At 41.4% G+C, this 21972-nt stretch overlaps 1 protein-coding gene across 1 annotated transcript in view; it reads left to right on the plus strand.

The window, feature by feature from the left end:
- Nucleotides 1–21573, plus strand: part of LOC125634140 (uncharacterized) — a 47728-nt gene extending 26155 nt beyond the window's left edge. Inside the window, exons 9-14 of the mRNA XM_048844446.2 lie at nucleotides 4786–4916; nucleotides 9393–9521; nucleotides 14808–14922; nucleotides 16011–16145; nucleotides 17655–17780; nucleotides 19491–21573. Coding sequence (XP_048700403.2) covers nucleotides 4786–4916; nucleotides 9393–9521; nucleotides 14808–14922; nucleotides 16011–16145; nucleotides 17655–17780; nucleotides 19491–19612 — 758 coding nt within the window. The 3' untranslated portion in view covers nucleotides 19613–21573. The remainder of the gene's footprint in view (nucleotides 1–4785; nucleotides 4917–9392; nucleotides 9522–14807; nucleotides 14923–16010; nucleotides 16146–17654; nucleotides 17781–19490) is intronic.
- Nucleotides 21574–21972: the final 399 nt, after the last annotated feature.

Consider the following 21972-nt stretch of genomic DNA (forward strand, 5'->3'; position numbering starts at 1 on the left):
AAGCATTGAGTCTGAATAAGGGCACGCATAGACTGGAGTACACATACCTGGGTCCCAGAGCAGTGTAGCCAAGGCAGTACATGCTTTGGCCCAGGCTGTACAAGCCTACCTGGAACCCTGAGTAATTACTTGTGGGGCTAGGACTTGCTGAAGGACATCTTGCTGTGGCTTCACTTCTCTGATTCCCATGCTACCCGAGCTGCAATCACACTTTGTGATTGCAGTCCCCTGAGACCGGGCAAACTGGTTGAAACTATAGTAAAGAACAGAATTGTCAGACACATAGATGAACATGATTTTGGGGGGGAAGAATGAACCTGGTTTTTGTAAAGGGAAATCATGCGTCACCAATCTACTTGAATTCTTTGAGGGGGACAACAAGCATGTGGACAAGAGGGATCCAGTGGATATGGTGTACTTAGATTTTTAGAAAGCCTTTGACAAGGTCCCTCACCAAAGACTCTTAAGCAAAGTAAGTTGTCATGGAATAAAAGGGAAGGTCCTCTTATGGATCAGTAACCGGTTAAAAGATAGGAAACAAAGGGTAGGAATAAATGGTCAGTTTTCAGAATGGAGAGAGGTCAATAGTGGTGTCCCCCAGGGCTCTGTACAGTCCTATTCAACATAGTCATAAATGATCTGGAAAAAGGGATAAACAGTGAGGTGGAAAAATGTGCAGATGATACAAAACTACTCAAGATAATTAAGTCCAAAGCAGACTACGAAGAGTTACAAAGGGATCTCATAAAACTGAGTGACTGAGCAACCAAATGGCAGATGAAATTCAATGTTGATAAATGCAAAGTAATGCTGTAGAGGGGTTTGGCTGGAGCTCGTCCCTCTCCGGGATGCTGGGGAACCACTCCGCCTTGCTACTTCCTTCCCGTTGCTGACAGGAAACTAGCCAGGCCATGGGAGTCTCTCACCGCAGCAGCAACAAAGGCAAACACAGACAGTTATTCTCACCTGGCCCCTGGTCGGCGGGAAATAGAGAGTCAAGGGCTCAGGTCCTCAGGCAGGGACTGAGCAACAGTTTATACAATTAGCAGGCTCAGGCCCGGGGTCAGGGTGGGGCAACAGAGAGTCAATGGCTTAGGCCCTCAGGCAGAGGCTGAACAAAGGGAGGTAAACAACCAGCCTAGGCCCTCGGCTCATAGGGGCCTGGGAGAGGGGGAGACTGCCACCCAAAAGCTGGGTGGCAGGGGGGACGCAGGCCCACCAACTCCACCGCGTCCCAGGCCGGGGCCCTAGCGGCGGCAGAAGGCCTTCTGCTGAGTCCGTGGGGATCCTGACCACAACTCACTGACATAGGCTCTGACCGTGCTGCAGCCAGACTAGGGTCAGCTGTCCCTGGGCTACTTCTGAACTCCCCCTCTAGAGGTACCTGGGTCCAGATGAAGAAAAGGAGTACTTGTGGCACCTTAGAGACTAACCAATTTATTTGAGCATGAGCTTTCGTGAGCTACAGCTCACTTCATCAGATGTTTACCGTGGAAACTGTGCAGTTTGTGCAGTTTCCACGGTAAACATCTGATGAAGTGAGCTGTAGCTCACGAAAGCTCATGCTCAAATAAATTGGTTAGTCTCTAAGGTGCCACAAGTACTCCTTTTCTTTTTGCGAATACAGACTAACACGGCTGTTCCTCTGAAATGGGTCCAGATGGTGTCCTCTGCGGGGTCAAACACCATGGGCTGCTCTGGGTAACTGGTGAGGGGCAGGCTGGGCAGCTCCTCTGGGCTCTGCTCAGCGTCAGCATGTCAGGCCAGTCCTCGGGTCCGCCATAGGTAGCCGGGAGGCGTCTGCTCTCCAAGTGAGCTCTGGCCCCCCTCCTTTTCTACTTGCTGTCCTGTGCCTGACCCTCTGTGGGGGGCAGGCTCAGAGGTTTCTTGCCCCGCCCACTCTGGTGTCCAGAGGGGCTCGTCCCTCTCTGGGGTGGCGGGGAACCACACCGCCTCGCTACAAATGCACACTGGAAAACAATCCCAACTATACATATAAAAGATGCAGTCTAAATTAGCTGTTACCACTCAAGAAAGAGATGTTGGAGTCACTGTGGATAGTTCTCTGAAAACATCCACTCACTGTGCAGCGGCAGTCAAAAAAGGAAATGGAAGGTTGGGAATCATTCAGTAAGGGAAAGATAAGACAGAGAATATCATATTGCCACTATAAATCCATGGTACTCCCACATTTTGAATACTTCATGCAGATGTGGTCATCCCATCTCCAAAAAGATATACTGGAATTGGAAAAGGTTCAGAAAAGGGCAACAAAAATGATTAGGGGTATAGATCAGCTTGCTTATGAGGAAAGATTAATAAGACTGGGACCTTTCAGCTTGGAAAAAAGACAACTAAGGGGGGATATGATAGAGGCCTATAAAATCATGACTGGTGTGGAGAAAGTAAATAAGGAAGCGTTATTTATTTTTTCTCCTAACACAAGAACTAGGGGTCACCAAATGAAATTAATAGGCAGCAAGTTTAAAACATACAAAAGGAAGTATTTCTTCACAAAATGCACAGTCAACCTGTGGAACTCTTTGCCAGAGGATGTTGTGACTATAACAGGGTTCAAAAAAGAACTGGATAAGTGGATGGAGGATAGATCAATCAGCGGCTATTAGCCAGGATGGGCAGGGATGGTGTTCCTAGCCTCTGTTTGCCAGAAGCTGGGAATGGGCAACAGGGGATGGATCACTTGATGATTACCTGTTCTATTCCCTCTGGGGCACCTGGCATTTACCACTGTCGGAAAACAGAATACTGGGCTAGATGGACCTTTGGTCTGACCCAATATGGCCGCTCTTATGTTCTTAGAATGTCTCTTGAGATTGCAGCTTAGGTAGTGTGCCACTGCCACCTCCTCCTGAGCACGGCTTTGCCTTTCATGAAGCATAATTTGGCCCTACATATTTGCCATTCAAGCCCTATTTACAGGTACGATATATGTTTTTAAAATACACATTTGGGCTGGAAGAAGAGAAAGGGAAGCCTCACACCCTGCTGTGCAGCAGTGTCCTCTAGAGCAAGCCTGTGTCTAGAAAGTCTAGATGGGCTTCTTCACATATGGAATGAACATACTAAGAGCTCATGAGCCTTTTGCACTGCTTGTACTAGTCCAAAAGTGTAACTGTCCTTTATGGCTTCAGTAGAGGCTCTGACTCCATCTGCTGGCTGTCTGGAGAATACCCACAGTGCCAGAAAAGTACTAGTACAAAACAGATGCCAGTGATGATGAGTGAAGTACAAGAACCTAAACAGAACAGAACTATCCCTACCAGGGTTATCAGGAGTTTTACTTCCAAACCCTGTAACATTTGCACATTGCTTTCTGTTTTTGTGGCAGAACAAGCCACAAGAGAGTTGGCCAATGAAGGATGCAGTGACAATTTCCACTAATCTTTCCCTAAAGAAATAGTTGGGAATCTATGACAGGAAAGCGGCTGTATTTCTATGATGGCCGTTACACTGTATATAGTTTATGAAGCGATTTCCATTATGTAAGTGTACTTTTTAATTATAAATTTCTCTGCAACAGTTGATCACTGTAACTAGCTGTCTAAAAATAAGCATTGGTCTGTGATAGTGCAGAGGTATAAGACCAGTTGTACATGTATCTAGTAGATCACAATTGTTTTCATCCTCCTCCTTTTTGAAATGCCACCTATTCCCATCCCTCACTCAAACATCCCTAGTGCGATTACTGTTCCTGCACCAGTGATGCCCTAGATCTTTGAAATGTATTCAGGGTCTTCTCTTCTTCATTCTGTCACGTTAGATTTTTAAATCATAAACAGGTGTCATTTTAGTTTGGTTTTACAAATATTTTAGGGCAATTCTCATGAGCAGTTTCTTCTGTATCTCCTCTGAACTGTAAATCTAAAGCAAGTACTTCACTAGTACTTCTTATTTAGTACTGTGCAATTTAGTTCAGTCGGTAGGGAACTAATTGTAAGTGCTCTCCTCTCTGATCCACTCATTTTGCTCCCATAGCTCCCAGCCTGCCTTCAAGTTTGTTACTCCAGGACTGCCAAGTTGTGTGTGTGTTTGTGGTATGACAAATGAGCCCTTTCCCTTCTCTGTCAATTTGTCTAAAGTCACTTGACCACATCTCCCAAATTTTCTCTCTTGGGAAGAGATGTTCTTCAGTTATTTTACAAGACTGAAGACCAAATTGGAGCAGTTTCTTGGCTTCCTTTCAAAGGAGGAAAAGAAATATCATTTTGGATGCTTTGGGACAGAAACTAGGCCTGTCCTTGACAAGCATTTTCAAACAGATGGTTTATTTATTGATTTAAAATTACAAAACGGGAAGTGTTCTTCCAAAGAATCAAAACCTTGTCTCATTCCATCCCTTTGTACCATTCCAGCAGTGGCAGGCAGCGCTAAAGCAATGGAAAAATTGTTTAGATAGGCTCTGTCTCGCCATACATACACCCTACACACAGTCCTCATGAACTTTAACTCATTCCAGCTAAACTAATTTCAAACATGGTTCGGTTGACCAATACAAACAAGGCCAAAGTGCTTTCAAAGCTATATTCAAATCTGGGTCCATACTACTCCTCCAGACACAGTGTTGGTAGAGGGAAACAGAATAGATAAAGCATGATTTTTATAACATGGTAAAACACAATTTGGCCCTGCCTGGACAGGGATATATATATCACCATTCAGCCATAAGTCAGTCTAACATTCATGAAGACAGCACCATAATTGTGCCATACACCTTCTAACAACATTTTACCCCCCACTGAGCGGCTTTGTCATTCTTCCAAACAGTGAACATTCAGGCTGACATCGTAATGGACATCCTTCCCAAGCTGCTCTCTCTCCTTGCATCTAGCAATTCAGATGTTCAACAAGCTTCTATTGCACTCCTCTGGATATTATCCCAACACCCGGCCAACCAGGTAAGGATGATGGTTGCTGAATAGCGGGGGTTCTCACCGCTGTCTGGGATAAAACCTTTAATACTCCTAACTAAGTAATGCTATGGCAACAATGTTAATGTTGCATATAATGAATTACTGATATAAATACTCAATTTGCAAATCTCCATAGAAAAGCAGAAAGGGCCTTCCCAAAGGGATCAAGGGTTAGCTACCGCAACTGCACCTAGACAGTTATTTAATATCGGGATTGTGTGGGTTTAAAGGGACCAAGCGGACATTGAGTTTAGTCCTCTGTGTTGAAGAGCAGCTGTATAAGCAGAAGGTCACTCACACCAGCCCACGCTCTACTGACCACTACACTCCAAGCATTGCAGGGCTAGTGACTTAGGGCTAAGGGGTTTTTCAGGAGGGAGGATGAATGGCAGGACACAAGAATAATATGCTGAGAGACTGAGACCATCAGGTCAGAGAAAGAAAGCTACTTCTTATCTTCAGGGCTTGGCATAGTAATTTTGTTAGGGCTTGTCTACACAGGGACACTCAGGAAAGTTCAAATGAATTAATCTCTTTTGAAGAAGCACTAAGCTAAAGCAAACAGGGCCACTTTACTTCTGAATGAGAGCATCCACACTGGGGTTTAAGATGCTTTAATTGTCCCTTTGTGGACAAACCATTAGTTAGGATTTGGCTATTTTGTTCAAGGTAAACAGTACCGCAAACAGTGAAATGTTATTGCTAATGCCTGAGAACCTGAAAGCAAAACTGATTAGAAGTAGATTATAAAAACAAGCAAAACAAAACGCTGACCATGGTATTTTCTTTGTCCATGTAGAAAGAAATGCAAAAGTAAACAAAGTATAAGATAGTGAAAAACAACATCTCTACAATAATTTCCATTACAATAGCTGACTGTATCGCTAGTAATTTAAGTAAGGAAATTTTAAAATAGGATTTTTCAGCTAACAACCTCTTAAGTCAGTTAGCATTTAAGGATGTCAAGAAAAAAAGTGAAAGCCTATCATATGATGTAGCTTTTTACAGTAGTGACAAAATAATCTGACTACCCAAGGCTTGTTTCGGGGGCTTTTAGTGGCTAATTACTGAAAGAAATTCATGCTGGCTTGAAACTCCCACTGGGAACTGCAGACCTGGTACTTTGTATATCAATTGATCTTGAACAGTTAAAATTATGCCTCCTACAACTCAGTAGTGTGCTGGGAAAGGAGAGGAGGTGCACTGCCCAAGCAGAAGTGCCTGGAGGCATGATGCCTTTCAAAGGCATTATGCATATTATTTATTTGAATTGCATTTGCACTAGGGGTCCCAGTCATGGATCTGGGCCCCATTGTGCAAGACCCTGTATGCACAGAATGAAAAGTCAGTCCCTGCCCCAAAGAATTTACAACTTAAATAAGTGAAGTCAATGGGGTTACTAAATTGTTACTCAATGTGAGGAATCAGGTCAGAATATTACCTCAATAATAAAGCTGTTCATTTTCCAAGAAAGTACCTCTTGCAGTTCAACCTTCTCCCTCCCTCCCTCCCCCCTGCAAGCTATGCATACAACCTATCCCCTTCATGGCTTCTAAAATGTGTGTGTGTCAAGTATTTCAATCAAACCCCCAGTCACCTGAAAGGCACATCCTGTCTGTGCACAGCTGGAGTATCCAACATGACCAGAGGTTCAAAATGATTACATCGACAATGAAACAGTCAAACCATCTAGCCGGGGAAGGGTAATATGTGGGTCTGCAATAGGACACTTGGAAGTGAAATGTCATCTCAAGGGTATATTCTCTGGTGAGAAGTGTTTGCATTTTGAAATTTATTTTAGTGAGCAAACATCACTGTCACTGACTGTTAAATGTTGCTACATTGTGAGATTCAACTCTGAGTATCTAGACAAGGTTCTTATCCATTGTCCCTTGTTTCCCTCCCTCCCCCCTCACCCTTTCTAGCCTATTTTTCAGCTCTTTTCAAGGTGTCCTTCTCTGGCCTGGTCTGAATTCTGAGTGAATTAGAGGGACTGTTCCCTGGGAACAGCAGTAGGAAAACAAACCACAGAACAAAGCTAACATTTACAAGTAAATGAAGTAATGCTTGAGTCATTATAAATACCAGCCAATATACAATAGGGTAAAATTCATCTGCCCTTTAGTTACCGTGGATTTAATCAGATGGAATGTTTCATGGAGCCTTCATTTGTTAACAGAAAGCCTCTCTGTGATTCACCAGCTTGGCCATTGCATTGACTCACGGTGAGCATTCAACATAACACTGTACTAGCTTCCCCACTGCAAAGAGAATTCTGTTCAGTTCCGTCAAGGGCAATCCAATCCCAAAGCCCGAAGAAAGAGGTTGGGTGTTATAATAAAGGGCCTTTTCAGCACGAAGTGAAGCCATGCTTGTTAGAGCAAGGGATCAGGGCTCAGAACACATGGGTTCTAGTCACGGTTCTGCCACTGACTAACTTGTTCTAGGACACAAAGTAACTTTGCTTCTCTGCATCTCAGTTTCACCATCTGTAAAATGGGAATAATATTTATCCTCGCTAGCATATTTCACTAGAGGATCTCAGAGTGCTTTACAAAGGCCAGGTATTAAAATGATAAAAACAGTTGCTGCCAGAATGGTTTCCCTGACCAGTGTGGATTAGGATCTTTTTTCAGTTCCAACTGTTTGAGTCTGGGGAAGAAGTTTGGCCAGTACTCATCTGAATCTGTTTACCCATCTTCTACTGAGAATGCTGCCTCTGTGGCTCTCCCTCACTGAACAGGGGATCACAATAATGAACTTGGAATGAAATCTGGATCTCACACATATAATTGCAAAATCCTGCAGGCCCATCAGAATTTAGTGTTCTAACACCTGCCAACAGATGGGATAGTGATCAAATGTATATCCTACATGTATGAGAAAGATTGGCAGTGGAGCCCTCATGTACTGTAAGAGTTTGTTTTTGGTCTGCGCTCAATTAAAAGGCCCGAGCTGCCTCCCCTGCTGATGCAAGTTGGGAGTAGCTCCACTGAAGTCAATAGGAGTTACATAAGTTAAAAAAAAAAAAAGAAAAAAAGAGAGAGAGTCAAACTTAAACAGTATCCAAAATGGTCTTTACAGTTAATTGAGCACATTCTAGCTAGGTAAGATTAGGTGAGTTGTGTCTATGAAGGGAGGGAAAAACATCGCAAGAGAAATTCAGAAGCATATATCTGTACATACCACACCCTAACTGAAACCTAACATTTAGACATCTGAGCTCGTTAAGTCATACTTTGTTCCCCAAGTTTAACCATCATGCTGTACTTTGGATTTGTCTTCTTTCATGTTTTGCTTCAGCATTTCACCTTGTGACTGTGTTTGGAATGGATGCATTTGAAGATGTCAGCCAATATTAAGTGAAAATAAAATACCCTTTTTGTAACAACCTACAAATCAGGAAAAATGCAGTTTAAACTGATTTTTAAAGACATCTAACTTTGATGCTGCTTCAATGAGCCTGACATTCCAAAACTCCAGAGTAATGTCTTTCATCTCAGTATGTATGCAGGGTTAAAGATTTAGTACATCCTTACTAGCAAGCCTCAGTTTCTAAACAGTATGAATAAAGAAGTACATTACTGACTCTACACAAAGTACGGTCAAATTCCCAAAGCAAACAGACTGAAAGAACAGAGAAACGTTTTCTTTGCGAACCTTTTAGCTACAATATGATCTTAGGTATTGCTTGCAACTATGGGTCTGAGCCAAAGGTGATTAAGTCAGTGTGAGAGGTCGTCCCCCCCAGTTCATCTTACTGAAAAACAATAAGTTTATATTAATACCAGGGAGACTTGGTGGCCCACAGTTCCAAACTTGGAGCTAGGATCCGATTCCACTGGCATTAGAGAAGCCTGGAAGTTCAGCAAGTGGTAAGCTTTCTGAAAGGCCTTTAAATATCAATAGGAGAGCAGAGAAACCAGCATAGCATTTTGAAAAGCGTGGTCTTAAAGGAATTTCAGGAATGTGATTTTAAAAAGTGCCTGATCACAAACTGATTAAAAAAATTAGTCTGTTTAAAACAAATCAAGTTGACCATATCTATCTAATGTAAAGATTGCTGAATGACCTACCTCTTCCGTTCACCATTACCCAGAGCACTGCCCTTCTCATTCACAATCACATGCCTCCCTTTGGTTACTACAGCTATTGCTTGGCTGGCACAGTAATATTTTTAAATATTTGATGGGATTTGTCAGCTGGAAATGAGGAGTATCAGCCAGTACCATCGGATCATCCACTCTCCGCAGACCACCAGCATGTTTTCTGTGTAACGGGAATGGTCAGTGGACCACAATTTGAGAACTACAGCACTAAACTGCAGCTACCAAACAGCTAGTTTAAAACAGTTGAAAGCTGAGCTGGGGTAGTCCTACCCATGACATAAAATGGAGTCACATCACATGCTTTAGCACTGTTATTATCAGCAGTGATTGAATAGCTTGTTGCTCTTTGCAGGATGCTTTAATGCATGGAGAGGTGCTGCAGAACCTGGGGATGCTATTGTTAACTCACCAAACAGTCCCAGGGATCGTTGGTCACACTGCCTGTATCATCAAAAATCTGAGCTTTTGCAAAAACGTACAGGTGAGTAGCAGTTTTTCTTTGCAGAATTACACACTGGTAGGCTGCACTTCTAGCATTATCAGATAAGAGTTACTCACACCAAAGAATGGCTTTTAAAATCATAGGCAAAAAAGGTCTTACACTCTGGGCCTGCTCCTGTTCCCACTGAAGTTAGTGGCAACATTCCCGGGAGTGTACAAGTGGGTAGGATCTGATGCTCTACATTAAAAGTTGTGTCTTTTATCTCTGTTTCCTTTGTTATACAGTATTAAATGTTGTGGAATAAAAGAAACATTTAACTTGTCATACAGGCCAGTGATAGTGTCTCCCGGTTTTAATAGCTACATTTTTCATCTACGGCAGTGATACTCAGACCTCAGTGATTTAGGAGCCAAATTAGTGATCAACATTACCCAAAAGATATATATACACACACACACACACACTGGTCAGTCATTTTGCTGTAAGAATAATATATATGTAAACACATTATTCTCACAGCAAAATAACTGACCAAGTACTGTTTTGTCAACTTGAATTGGTTAATAACATAGTAAAAGCAGCTTGATTGCTTAATAATTAAATCACACAGTGTTTCAAGATCATGTACTGCAAAGAGTCTCAGGAGACACATTAAAGAGCCACTTGCGGCTCACGAGCCTCAGTCTGAGTATCACCGGTCTAGGGATATGTATAGCAGGGAGGTTTCAGACACAGAGAGATTGAGTGACTTGCCAAAGTCACCCAGAAGGTCTGAGGCTGAGTGAGAATTGAATCCTCATCTTCCAAATCCTAGTCCAGTGGATTAACCACAAGACAATCCTTCCTTTTTACAATGGATGTCTGTGGCTAAATATTTGTGGGGTCCAACATTTATCTGATTTCCCCACGTTTGGATAATATAATCCCAGCATTCCATTCATCCACTGCCTTGCTGCCAGGCCAAAAAAGTACACAAACCCTATACAAAAGAAAACAGAGCCTTGCAGGGGTGCTGGAACAATTTGTATAGCGGGGGTACTGAGAGCTATTGAACCAAACTGTAAACCCTGTATATAATGCCATCCACTTCAAGCCAGCGGGTGCTGCCGCCCCCACAGCACCACTAGTTCTAGCACCTATGGCGCCTTGCACCCCTCAACCCCTTCCCAAACTCCTGCTTTTTTCCTTCCAGAAACTTTCCTAAATCCTCCTTCCTGGCCGAAAAGCCTACACAAAGCCAGACTTTGTAGTTCTCCTAGGCCAATGATTGAGGAAATTCAGAAACAAAGCTAGCACAGGATGTCATGCTCTCTTCCTGGGACCTTCAGTGCTTTGCAAAGCTTTTGCACCACTCTTCTAACACCACTCATCCCTTCCCATGAGATGAAGGATGCTTCAATACATATAATTTTGGAGTTACTCTGTATCTATTACTTTCAAGTAGGTAAGTGTAATTTGTACTCTTCTGATTGGAAGAGCCTATAGCACCACATTCCAATCAGTCTTCTAATTACACCGTAAAAATTAACATATAGCAAATCCCACATGCCCCTTCAAATTCCACGGCTTCATACTCGTAAGCCAGGCTGTTTCTTGATAGCTAAAGAGACGAGCCACTGAAGATTAGAAGCACAGGTTTGGGGTGTTGGCATCCATTTGAGGAGAGATTTAAAAGCCTGAGATTAAAAAGAGGCTAGCACTGATTATTCAAATGAAAAGAAGAGGTATATAAAGTAATGTGTTACTTATAACTGCCAAGTTGCCTATAACCATCTGCATTGGCTGATGCATCTCCAGCTCTGATGAAATCCTCATCCATGCATTCATTTTCTCACCCCTTTACTATTGAGACTCAGTTCTCTCTGGCCACCTTCCTACTTTTACAAGGAAATACAATCACATTAGACACATCCTCAAACAACTCCACTGGCTTCCCATTTGATCCAGTTCAATTTTTTTCTCATTTTTGAAAGAGCTCTCTGTCCCTGCTTTACTCTTTCTGCCCGTCCTCCTTCCTCCAGTTGTGCTGCACTAGCTTTCTTTCTGTCTGTGCACATAATCTGATTAGTTCTGGTGCAAGAGCCTTCTTCTCTGCAGCTCTCAACTTTGGGCACATTTTCCTGCCTCACCTCACTTCAAACCTGGAAACCTTCCTTTCCTTCATCTTAACTTCTCCTTTCTGCTGCTTTCATTCTTCATTTAACTTTATAGAGTAGAGCATGGGATACATCTTATGAGACAAACTCTGCAGTATAAAATAAAATAAAAATGTATTTTATTATACATAGAGAAAACTAGTCTTGCATTCCTCTTTCCTGTCTTCCATATCATGAGAGAGCACTCTTTTAAATTGGAAGATACATGTGAAAGAAAGACTTTGATACAAACCTATGGAACTCACTGTTGCTGAACATTGGGACAAATATCTTAGCAAGATTAAAACAGATTAGAAATCTGAATGTCTAATAACAGCCTCTTCAGATACAGTATCTGGCAAAAATTATAAGGTTTCACAAGCCTCATGGTTCAAGGCAGAAAACTGATCACAAGTTAGGGCCGGAAAGGGAATTTCCCCCAACCGCACATTATGAAAATCAGTTTCCGTATGATGAACTCTGCCAGACTAGAGTCCAGTAGATCATAGTGTGTGCAACAAGCACTGAAGTTACAAATCATCAAAACCACAGCTGTTCTTGGTAGTTGTGCTATCACCCATATATGCCAAATATATAAGACAAATATATGCCCCTGAACTGAAGCCCTGGAGGAAGAGTAAAGGAAGATCCTCATTTTCAAAGGTTGCACATTAGAAAGAGATGTGTTTATATAATTTTGAGTCAAAGCATTTGTTATCTGATGAATAGAGGGCTCATTTAATTTTATAAAAGCTTTGCAGTTCACCTTAAACAAATGTCTGCCATGTAGACTGAAGTGTTAGTCTTCTGCCCCAATGCACGTGTAACCCCATTGACCTTAACAGTAGTGTGTCAAGGCCCCATTGTCCACCCTGAGGAATTGCCCCCAAACCAGTTAAAGGTCTTTGTCACAAAAACAAACAAAAAAAAGCCCCCTTTATGTACTGTGGCTGAACTTGAAAAGCAGCAGTTTTGATTAACCTGGTCCCCCTCACCCTATGGGCAACCAGGAAACAATTTATACAAAAACTATTGTTCAAAGACTAAATATACATTTGCTTTGCCTAGGAATAACCCTTTTTCCTGACTGAGCTGTAGAAAGCTCCCCCTGGAAAGCCTTTTCCTGCACTCTGCAGAAGAGTTGTCCTTCTGCCTGAAAGGGTGCCTGCCCTTTTTATGAGTTCCTGATTAGGTGATAACTCTTGTTACAGACCTGGCTGAATCCCTTTTTAGTCCATGGTCACCAGTCTGGAATGGAACCAACCTTTGGATCCCATCAGCTACCAAGCCAGCAGGGTTTGGGCACAGTCCAGACACTGTTGCTAGGTCTAGGTTGCTAAGGTACACTCCACAACGTAGACTCGCTGTCACCTTTCCTTGGGAGGCGGGACTGCACAGTCCAACCGCTCTAGGTGCTGAAACCAGTGGTGAGACTTCCCCAGTCACTTACTCATGTCCCCTATAGTTCTACCTTGCCAAGTGCACCACAGTTTATAGTTTAACTTCCCAGGAACTACAGGGCAGAGTAAGGAACACAGGCTTTGCAGGGGAGTTCCTAAAATCACAGTTACTTTTTATCCTTGAAGCACACAGGAGTTACAGATCTTACTGAAAAATAACAAAAAGCCCATACCTGCTCTCCCCTGAGTCTGTGCTCGCAGCTATTTGTGAGTCCTAGGCCAGCCAGTGTGTCAGCTGGGTAGGCCTCTCCTGCAGTCCTTCTGTTGTCTGGCAGTGGTCCATGATGGGAGAGAGGGAAGCTGAAGCAGATCCTGCCCTTAGTTAAGATTTCTGTGTTCTCTATTGTGTGACTAACTCATATGCTGTAAAGCTCCAGTTAGGCACTTACCAAAGTCCAAACTGGGAAAACTACACTGACATGCTCAAAATGCAGGTCACATATTTCACAATGATGGTTATGCTGTCAATTGGAGGTCACACGTTATAACAGACAGATACCAAGCCATCACAACTCTCCCTGCTATCATTGTTTTAGGTACAGCGAGGAATCCAACTATTCTCTTGTTACCTTCACACTGCTGAAAGAAGGAACTCCTGCCCATTTGCACATCAGGAGCTCAACTCTGTAGGATCCACCAGATCTGACCAGGATCTGAAGGTTGGAATGATGGTTCCTCAAACCTCTTCCAGAGGTCTGAACCTGTCCTTGTGGCCTAGCCATGCCAATGGGTTTTTCTTCCAGTGAGAAAATTATGGCAGAGAGTGGGTTTCATGGTTCTTGGGTTTAGAAGAACTTGTATCCAAGGAAGAACTTAAAAAGTTTCATAGGATGCTAGTGTTACTGTGTATGCACTGAAGTCTAGTCCTAATGGCCTAAAACATCACAATAGCATTAGCATCCTATGGCACATTTACTAATTGTTTTCCCTTGGATACACACAGTTCTCTGCAACAGGGTGTCCTAAATCCTCCTAAGCCCCAAGGGCCATGACACCCTGGAGGTAGTTATGGCTCGCTAGATAAATGTGTTAATTTTTTTAAAAGCTATTTTTCCCACACTGCACCTTAAAGGAAATAGATGCATAAAAATATGTTTAAGCAATTCACAATGCGATATGACATTGCAAGGTTTGGCTGCATATGGAGAACCATCATGTCACACTCCAGAGAAGTAACATTCCCTTGCTGCTTGGCTCTGGTAAGACCACACCTAAAATATCTTGTATAGATCTGAGCATTTGAATGCCAGAAAGTTGTCAAAAATGTGGAGGTAATTACAAGAAAAATAATAAGCTTCTGTGTTGCATGGCATATGGTGATTCAATATATTGAATTGAGGTGGACACTTATCCAGTGGTGACTTTTTGGTCCACTCAAAACATCAGCACATAATGACCTTGCAATAAAACACATCCTGACACAATGACTCACAACATGAAGTTTTTTTGGCTTTATAAGTGATCTGAGGTCCTGTGACCATCCCATAGACAGAGGTTGTGTGACAGCTCTGTTGAAATCAGCATGGTCCCAGAAGATCCAAGAGGAGCGTCAAGCTTGACCTCTCTCCCACCAGCACAATGCATCTTGTCTATTATGGGTAAGCAGGTAGCAATTGTTAGTATTGACCCATTTTGTCCTCAGCATTCTGTGAATTAGTTCATGTTTGTGAAGTCCTTGGAAGTTACAAAGCACTATAAAAGAGCTAAATATCATCTCTTTCTCCTCATAGAGAATCATTGAAAGTCCATGTGTGGAAGGACTCCTCCAGGCTATCCTGTCTACCGAAATTCAAGAAGAATCTCTTAATTACGTGACATGTTCTCTTGCTGAGCTGGCAAAGCATGGTAAGGGAGCAATCCCATAGCAAGCAGCGTGATCTCACAGGGTGCACACATCTCTCGTTGCTAAACAGAGATGTGCGAGTGCACACACACAGAGGGAGCCATTTTTGCTCCCAATAAAGTCAATGGGATAGTTTTGCTATTAACTTCAGTGAGTGTATACTGATCCCACTTGTGGGAGAAATAGGCCCTACTGTTTGAATTCTTCTCTTTTGAACTGTTTCAGCTTTTAAAAACTGCTCTGATCAAAATTCATTTTGTCTAATATTGCTCGTGTAGCTGGCTTATCTGTTTAATTGTAATGACACTGATTCCACTGGTTGTGACCCTGATGTATATTTCCATTTATTTCAGATAATTAATTTTATAGCACCAAAGACCAATTTAGAAAGCAGAAACAGCTAAAAAGCAAAGCGACTTTGCTTTTGCTTTTTTAATTTTTGCATGTGGATTTTGTATTGGTTAGAGGTTCCAGACGGACAGTCCTGGAGATGAAAACCCTCCCTTTACCCTCAGGAGGGCAGCGGTGGGTGCGAGAGGAGCAGTACATGCTTTCCCACACTGCCCTCCAAAGGCCACAACCATGACCCGGAATGAGCACCTTTGGGTTGGGAGGGTATTTCAGTCTCATGACCATTCAGTGTTTTTGCCTCCCAGCTGTGACTACCAGCAAGGCTGGTGATTGGTGGCGGTTAGTTTTGTGAGGTGGACACTTATCCAGTGGTGACTGGGCAGGTTGAGACAACCATGCCAAATGGCTTTGTTTCACATAAAACAGTATGTGTGCTGAACAGATGAATCACATTATGAAAATTATCAGCCTTTCTATAGGCCAAATTTTCACTGAATTCACAGCCTGAGGATGTGGGTACTAGGTCCCAGAAGATGCTTTTCAAAAGTACTGCATACATTCATTCTGGTCCTCCAGCTGTGCAAAGGGCGTTGGGCTGTCCTGTTTAGACAGTCTGGCTTTTGGCCTTCTGGATGATGCATTTCTAAAGCCCTGGGGTTTTTTGTTGTTGTTGGTTTTTTTTTTTTACAGCTTACTTGCATGTCTTTATGTAGCCTTTTTGTTGCTTCCTGTCTCCCAGAAGGTGCCACATTACACTTGCTAGAATGGATGAATGGACCCCTGATAAAGCGCCTAGTGAGATTGGCTGGGCAACGGGAACATACAGAGCCATCATTTCAAGCTGCCTCCGTTGTCCGACACATGATATGTCACGGTAAATGTTATGCATAGAGTTTAATTACATTTCTGACACATTTATATTGTGTAAAGTGAAATGTCGACTGTCTTTTCAAAAGGGTTTGGCCTTCAGTCACTAAATAATCATTAACATTTTCATAGCACACTTCATTTGATGTCAAAACGCTTCACAGATACTGTTGAGCCTCAAAATACCTTGGTGAGCTAGGTAAGCATTACTGCCCCCATTTTATAGAAGGAGAAACTTGGGCTCTGAGAGATTGATTTAGCTGTGGTCAAATAGTAAATTCATGGCAGAGGCAGTAATAGAATTCCAGGTACTGATTCCATGGAACCAGACCAATTTACACTAGCAGAGGCTCTGGTGCTTAGTCTCCTGCTCTAACCACTACAACCAGCTGCTAGTTGGTCTTGCACATTCTGCAGTGATTATTCTGAAGCAAGATGGGCAAGAGGATGGGATGGTGTATGGCATTTCTCACCTTTGGACGGGGGGGAAGGAAATAATTTTGAACATATTCCAGACAGGAAATATCATCAGTCTTCTTTCTCCGTGCCCACCTACCAAGTACTTTAATCCATATAATATGGCTGAGAATAGGCAGCAGAGACTGGATACTTTATTACAAAGTAGTTGCGTCAGAAAGGATTTGACTCAAGAAGTTTAACTTAACTCCGTCCACTGACCAACAGAGCCTTCTTGAGCCAACAAAATTACCTTAGTTCTGGAATAAAACTTAACCGGAACACTCAAGAAAGCAGACCTCTGAGAATTTAGCCAGTGATCTCTGAATTACGGTGACGGATAATGAAAAGAGCATTGCATTATCTGCAGAGAATAGATACCTGTGTGTCCAATGTACTTGCTCCATAAAATTTAGATCTTTTCAACTTCCAAAATAGGATTTATATATATTATATAAACAACAGAAATGGAGCAAAAATATTCAATCTTATTCGACACCTCTTTCCAATGAAAGGGGTAGTTAAATTCCAAATTCTCTCCCACTCTGACCTGACAGATATTAGAGTCTGGAATGAAAGTTTCTAGCAAGGGAAAAAATTCAAACCTACTTCAATCCCCACATCAAACATCTTACACTAAAGAAGAATCTTATCCAGAGAAACAAATGCTGCCTGCAAGCACTAACCATGCACGGAGCTTTTGAAATATTTACAGACTAGGTGAGAGTGTGAAAGGCTGATCAATAGTTTGAGAAGTACACTCTGCAAGTACCGTATATCAGGCTCCTAGGGCAGTAGCCGGGTCAGTAGAAACCTTGCATACAATTTTAACTGCAATATTATTGACACTAATGGGTTTATAACATTTATTTTATTATCCATTTAAATTGGAACACAATGTGTAGTTGGGAAGGGGAGAGGAGATAGCTGAGTCAACACACATTTTGAAATAGTATCAAATTCCTCATTTGATTAAAAATGTTGCCTTATGAAACCTATAACAAATAAGTGTTCACTTTAAGTTGTTTCTGCCTCTCTCACCTTACCCCCATTGATGTAGATAAAGTGAGGTCTCTGCTGAAATGCCACATGGAGGAAGTCCAACACTACCTCATGAATTTTCTCAACCACCAAGAGATTCGCTTTCAGCAGCTAGGAATTTCTACACTGGGCAAACTACTGGAAGGTATGTCCCTTGATTCAACAGTGCTCATTACCAGTACCTAGACTGCAAGGCACAGCTCAATCCTAACTGCTCATATCCAGGCTTGGATTAGATTTTTATCAGTAAATGTTGATTTTGCTGTGCACACACAAACCAATGAAAAAATTATTAGCAGAGATAATAATCATAATTTACAGATAAGCAAAGAAAGATAAATGCTGTTTGAGAAATTATTGGAGTTTGATTTAAGGAAATTTACTTTGTATATTTTGACATGTGATATTGACAATTTGTGTTTTAACTATTATAAAGTTTTAACGTTTTGAATCTCAACGGTGACTGTCATTAAATAATAACTATCTGACCCTCCCCCATCATTTCCTGCAACCGTAAGCATTGAAATCAATAAAAATAAAATGTCTAAACCCCAGAATTTTGCACAACAAACTATAAATCAATCATTTAAAAAAATTGATATTACCTGTCAAAATAGCCAAGAAATAAAAATTGAATTCTGCCCAGTCCACTCATATCAAAGTAATACAGTCACTGCCTGGTAAAAAAGCATTGCTTACAGTAAGTGTAACTGACAGTGCTACTGCCTACTGGGGATTAGCTCTATTCACTGAATCAGAGAGAGAGAGAGTAGCCTCATGGGTAGCAATTACCTTGGCTCTTTTAAGACACACTTACCAAAATGATTTCTCTAAAATAAAGGCAAACTGGTGCCATTTTACTTTTTGAAAATGGAATAGGCTTTATTGGGACAGTATAGCCAGTCAATGGGAAATAGAAACTCTGTGTATGGATATTTGCCCAGATGGAACAGGACTTGCTCTTTGTCTTAGAAAAATGTCAAAATGGACAAAGAACACACCCAATAACCTCCTGGTTAGTGCTTGTTCATTACATTTTCACTCATTCGCAGTAAATTATTAGCCTTAGCACAAGAGCTGAGAGAATGAATAATGGTCTGTCTTTACCACCATTTTGCTTTTTTATTTATGGACATTTTTCCAGGCTGATGGGCCTAAAATATTACTTGGCTTAGCAACAAGCCTTTCTCCACATCTACCCAATTATGCGAAACGAGGATTGCTATATGCAGAAAATTCAAACTACTTGGCATGTAGACTGCTGAAAGATACCACTGTTCTGTTTTCAAATGTCTGATCAGGAATGCCTACCAAACCAAACTAAAACTAGTAGATCTCATAAATTAGGGCTACTAGTTTTGACTGAGCCCCTTAACATTTTTATAGTATTTTGAGGGGATGGGGAAGTAGAAAGAAGTTGAAAGAATTGCTTCCAAAATAGTAAAAAACAAAACAATAGGAACTGTCAGCCAGTTCAGCAGCCTAGTTGTTTCCTTCTTTGCTGTTATGTGGGAGGCTGTATTCAACACTGGACTCAGCTCCTCACCTTTGTGGGAAGGTTTGTGTGCTACTTTCCACTGATGCAGAAGGCCCAGTGCTCAGATGGCTAAAGATAGAGTCATCATTCTTCCTTGTGTGGTAAGGAGATATTGTTTACATAGGATGGATTTTACGGGAAACTATAGTGCATTTGTATCATGAATAATAACTCAACTGCGTACCTTTCTATCCAGTGTGCAAACAAAACAAAAAAATCTAATTTCTAAAGAAATTTTAAGGGAAGTATGTGTGTGTGGATAGACCACTTCAGTTATGTGGGCTGCACAATCATACCCTGGTTTTCCTCTGTTCTCAGATCCAGAATTTTCATCTGCATTCAGCCAGAGTCAATTGATAGAGCATCTTGAGCAAATCCGTCAACAGACAGAAGAAACTCAGGAGCTCCTTAAGATGGTTATCAGCCGCAAAGGCAGTTAACATTTTATTTACTCACCTCATGAAATGCTATCCCAGCCTGCAGCCTGATCCCTCAGAAAGGGTAACCTTTTTTTTTTTTTGTTATTACTTCTCATAGCCAGTATTTTCTACCACTTGCAGTTCCACCTAACACATAATGACCCGGTGGAATCATGTACTTTATATGGCCTTAATGTTTTGATAATGGAAATCAGTACGGTCTAGAAAAAGGTTTGAAAAAAACATGTCAACTTACTCTATCAAAATGTTTAATGGCTACACCTACATTCCTACCATGTACATGGCTGATAAAATACCCAATACTAGCTAAACTTTGCATGTATCTTTTTGAACACACAGTAAGCACTGTGTGTGTGAGGTTTTATTTATGTAAAAACCAGGTTTTATTAAACACACATTCCTCCAAACACATATTTTATATGCAAACTATGCTATGCTCTTTGATATTAACAATATTCTATTACTATTCAGTGTCTGTATTCATTATTTCATAGTACCCATATCACTAAAGTGCCTTGAGCTACCTAACTAAAGAGAAAGAGCACTGGAATTAGAATATGAAAGATGTAAAGGGCAACATGTTCACTAGTGAAGAACAGTGAACTCAGAGGAAGAAAATGATAGTAATTAGTAATAAATAGAGTAATGAACTCACTGGGGTTGGGTGTCATCCAAACTACCACACTTTCATACTACAATGTCAGGGTAAGGGGCCATAGGGTAAATAACAATCATGCCCATTGTATGAATTGTGTTTGAAATATAACAGTTAACATGGACATATTGTCTCCCCTTCCTAAAAACCCCCCCAAAACAAATAAACAAAACCGCCACCTTGTAGCATGTCTAAATAGTGCTTTTTCAGGAAAATGTAACATGCACAAGCTAGTCTATTTAAGGCACCAAAAGCATTGCTGTATTTGTGTGTGAGTGTTGTTAATTTTTTTTAAGAATGGGGCATGGAGTGCTTATAAAAACCATTGGAGATTGATGACAGAATTCAAGTTGTCTTGTGTTAGTTAACTGCTATGATTTAAGGCTAAATTTTGCCTTCATGTAACTGTATATAAATCCCACATAAGTCTTTGTGGGTTGCATTTGATTACCTGAAGGCAAAATTTGTACCTGAGTGGTTAAGTAAAGTCTGGAGTTTTACAAATATGTCCATGCTTAAGCATGTCATAAAATTAGTGACTGTAAATCAGCCGAGCATTTACTAGACAAACTGAAATATACAGAGAGTTGGTATCAGGTTTATAATCAACGTTACATTTAATGGTGAGTGTTCAACTGAATCACTGCTAATTTTTATGGCATTATACTGGAGAATTAGTACAATAGAATGGCCAGGCTTCATGCTATTTTGTTAAGGATGGTTCAGTTGGATTATGCAACTTTAATTTTACAATCAGAGAACATGCACAAGTCAATTTTCCATGGCATGCTTTGGGTAACAAAACCACAATTCCAAAATTGTCACTCCAACATTTTGAACGTTCTTAGTTGAAGTAGAATTTTGGAGAAAACACCCTCTTCCTCTAGGCTTTGAGGCTGCAATTATAAATTTCACAACAAATGTCATCAGATGCAATCTTTAGAAAGACTGTAGTATATCCCAGCACCTGTTTGGACCACCTCTCAGCAGGTATGCATACCCAGAGATTTAAAAAAGCCTAAATGGTACCAGAGCTTTTTAACTGTTTAAGCTGTGGGAATAACTATACTGGATGGAGGGATGTAAGAGTTCTGTGCCACTGTTCTGCTGAACATCTGCTCCCACATGTGTTCAGCAAAGTTTCTTACCATGAATGCTGGAAAGTTTCTCCTTCATTTGGGATTTTTATATACATGTGTGTATATGTGTGTGTGTGTATATATGTATACACACACATACATACATATACATACATACACACACACACACTTTTTATATTTATCTATCTGTGTGTGTGTGTACGTACAAGTGCAATCTTGTAAAGAATCTCTATGCTTTGTTAAATAAATACACTTGTTTTCATTATAAACATATCTAAGTGCTATGTTTTAAGGAGAACGGTGATCCAAAGACAAAACTGGTACGCTGGGGTGTACTATTCCTTTGGGAACAGTGGATCTGTGAATTCTGTGAGTGTCCAGTGGAAAAGGGGTGGGATACTCCAGCGGGATGCTTGGGTGTGCCTATCACTAACCTGCAGAGAGACACCAGAGTCTGCATAGGTTAAGAGGGGAGGGCTTGTGTTGCCAGTGGCTGGTGGAGTTGGGTAACTGACCCCTCGCAGGTACAGACAAGGCTTCCTCATGCTACAGGCAAGTGGTAGAGAGGAGCGATACAGCTCTGGGTACCTCTGGGAAGCATCACA

The sequence above is a fragment of the Caretta caretta genome, chromosome 3 (assembly GCF_965140235.1).
Source record: "Caretta caretta isolate rCarCar2 chromosome 3, rCarCar1.hap1, whole genome shotgun sequence".
Lineage (NCBI taxonomy): Eukaryota > Metazoa > Chordata > Testudines > Cheloniidae > Caretta > Caretta caretta.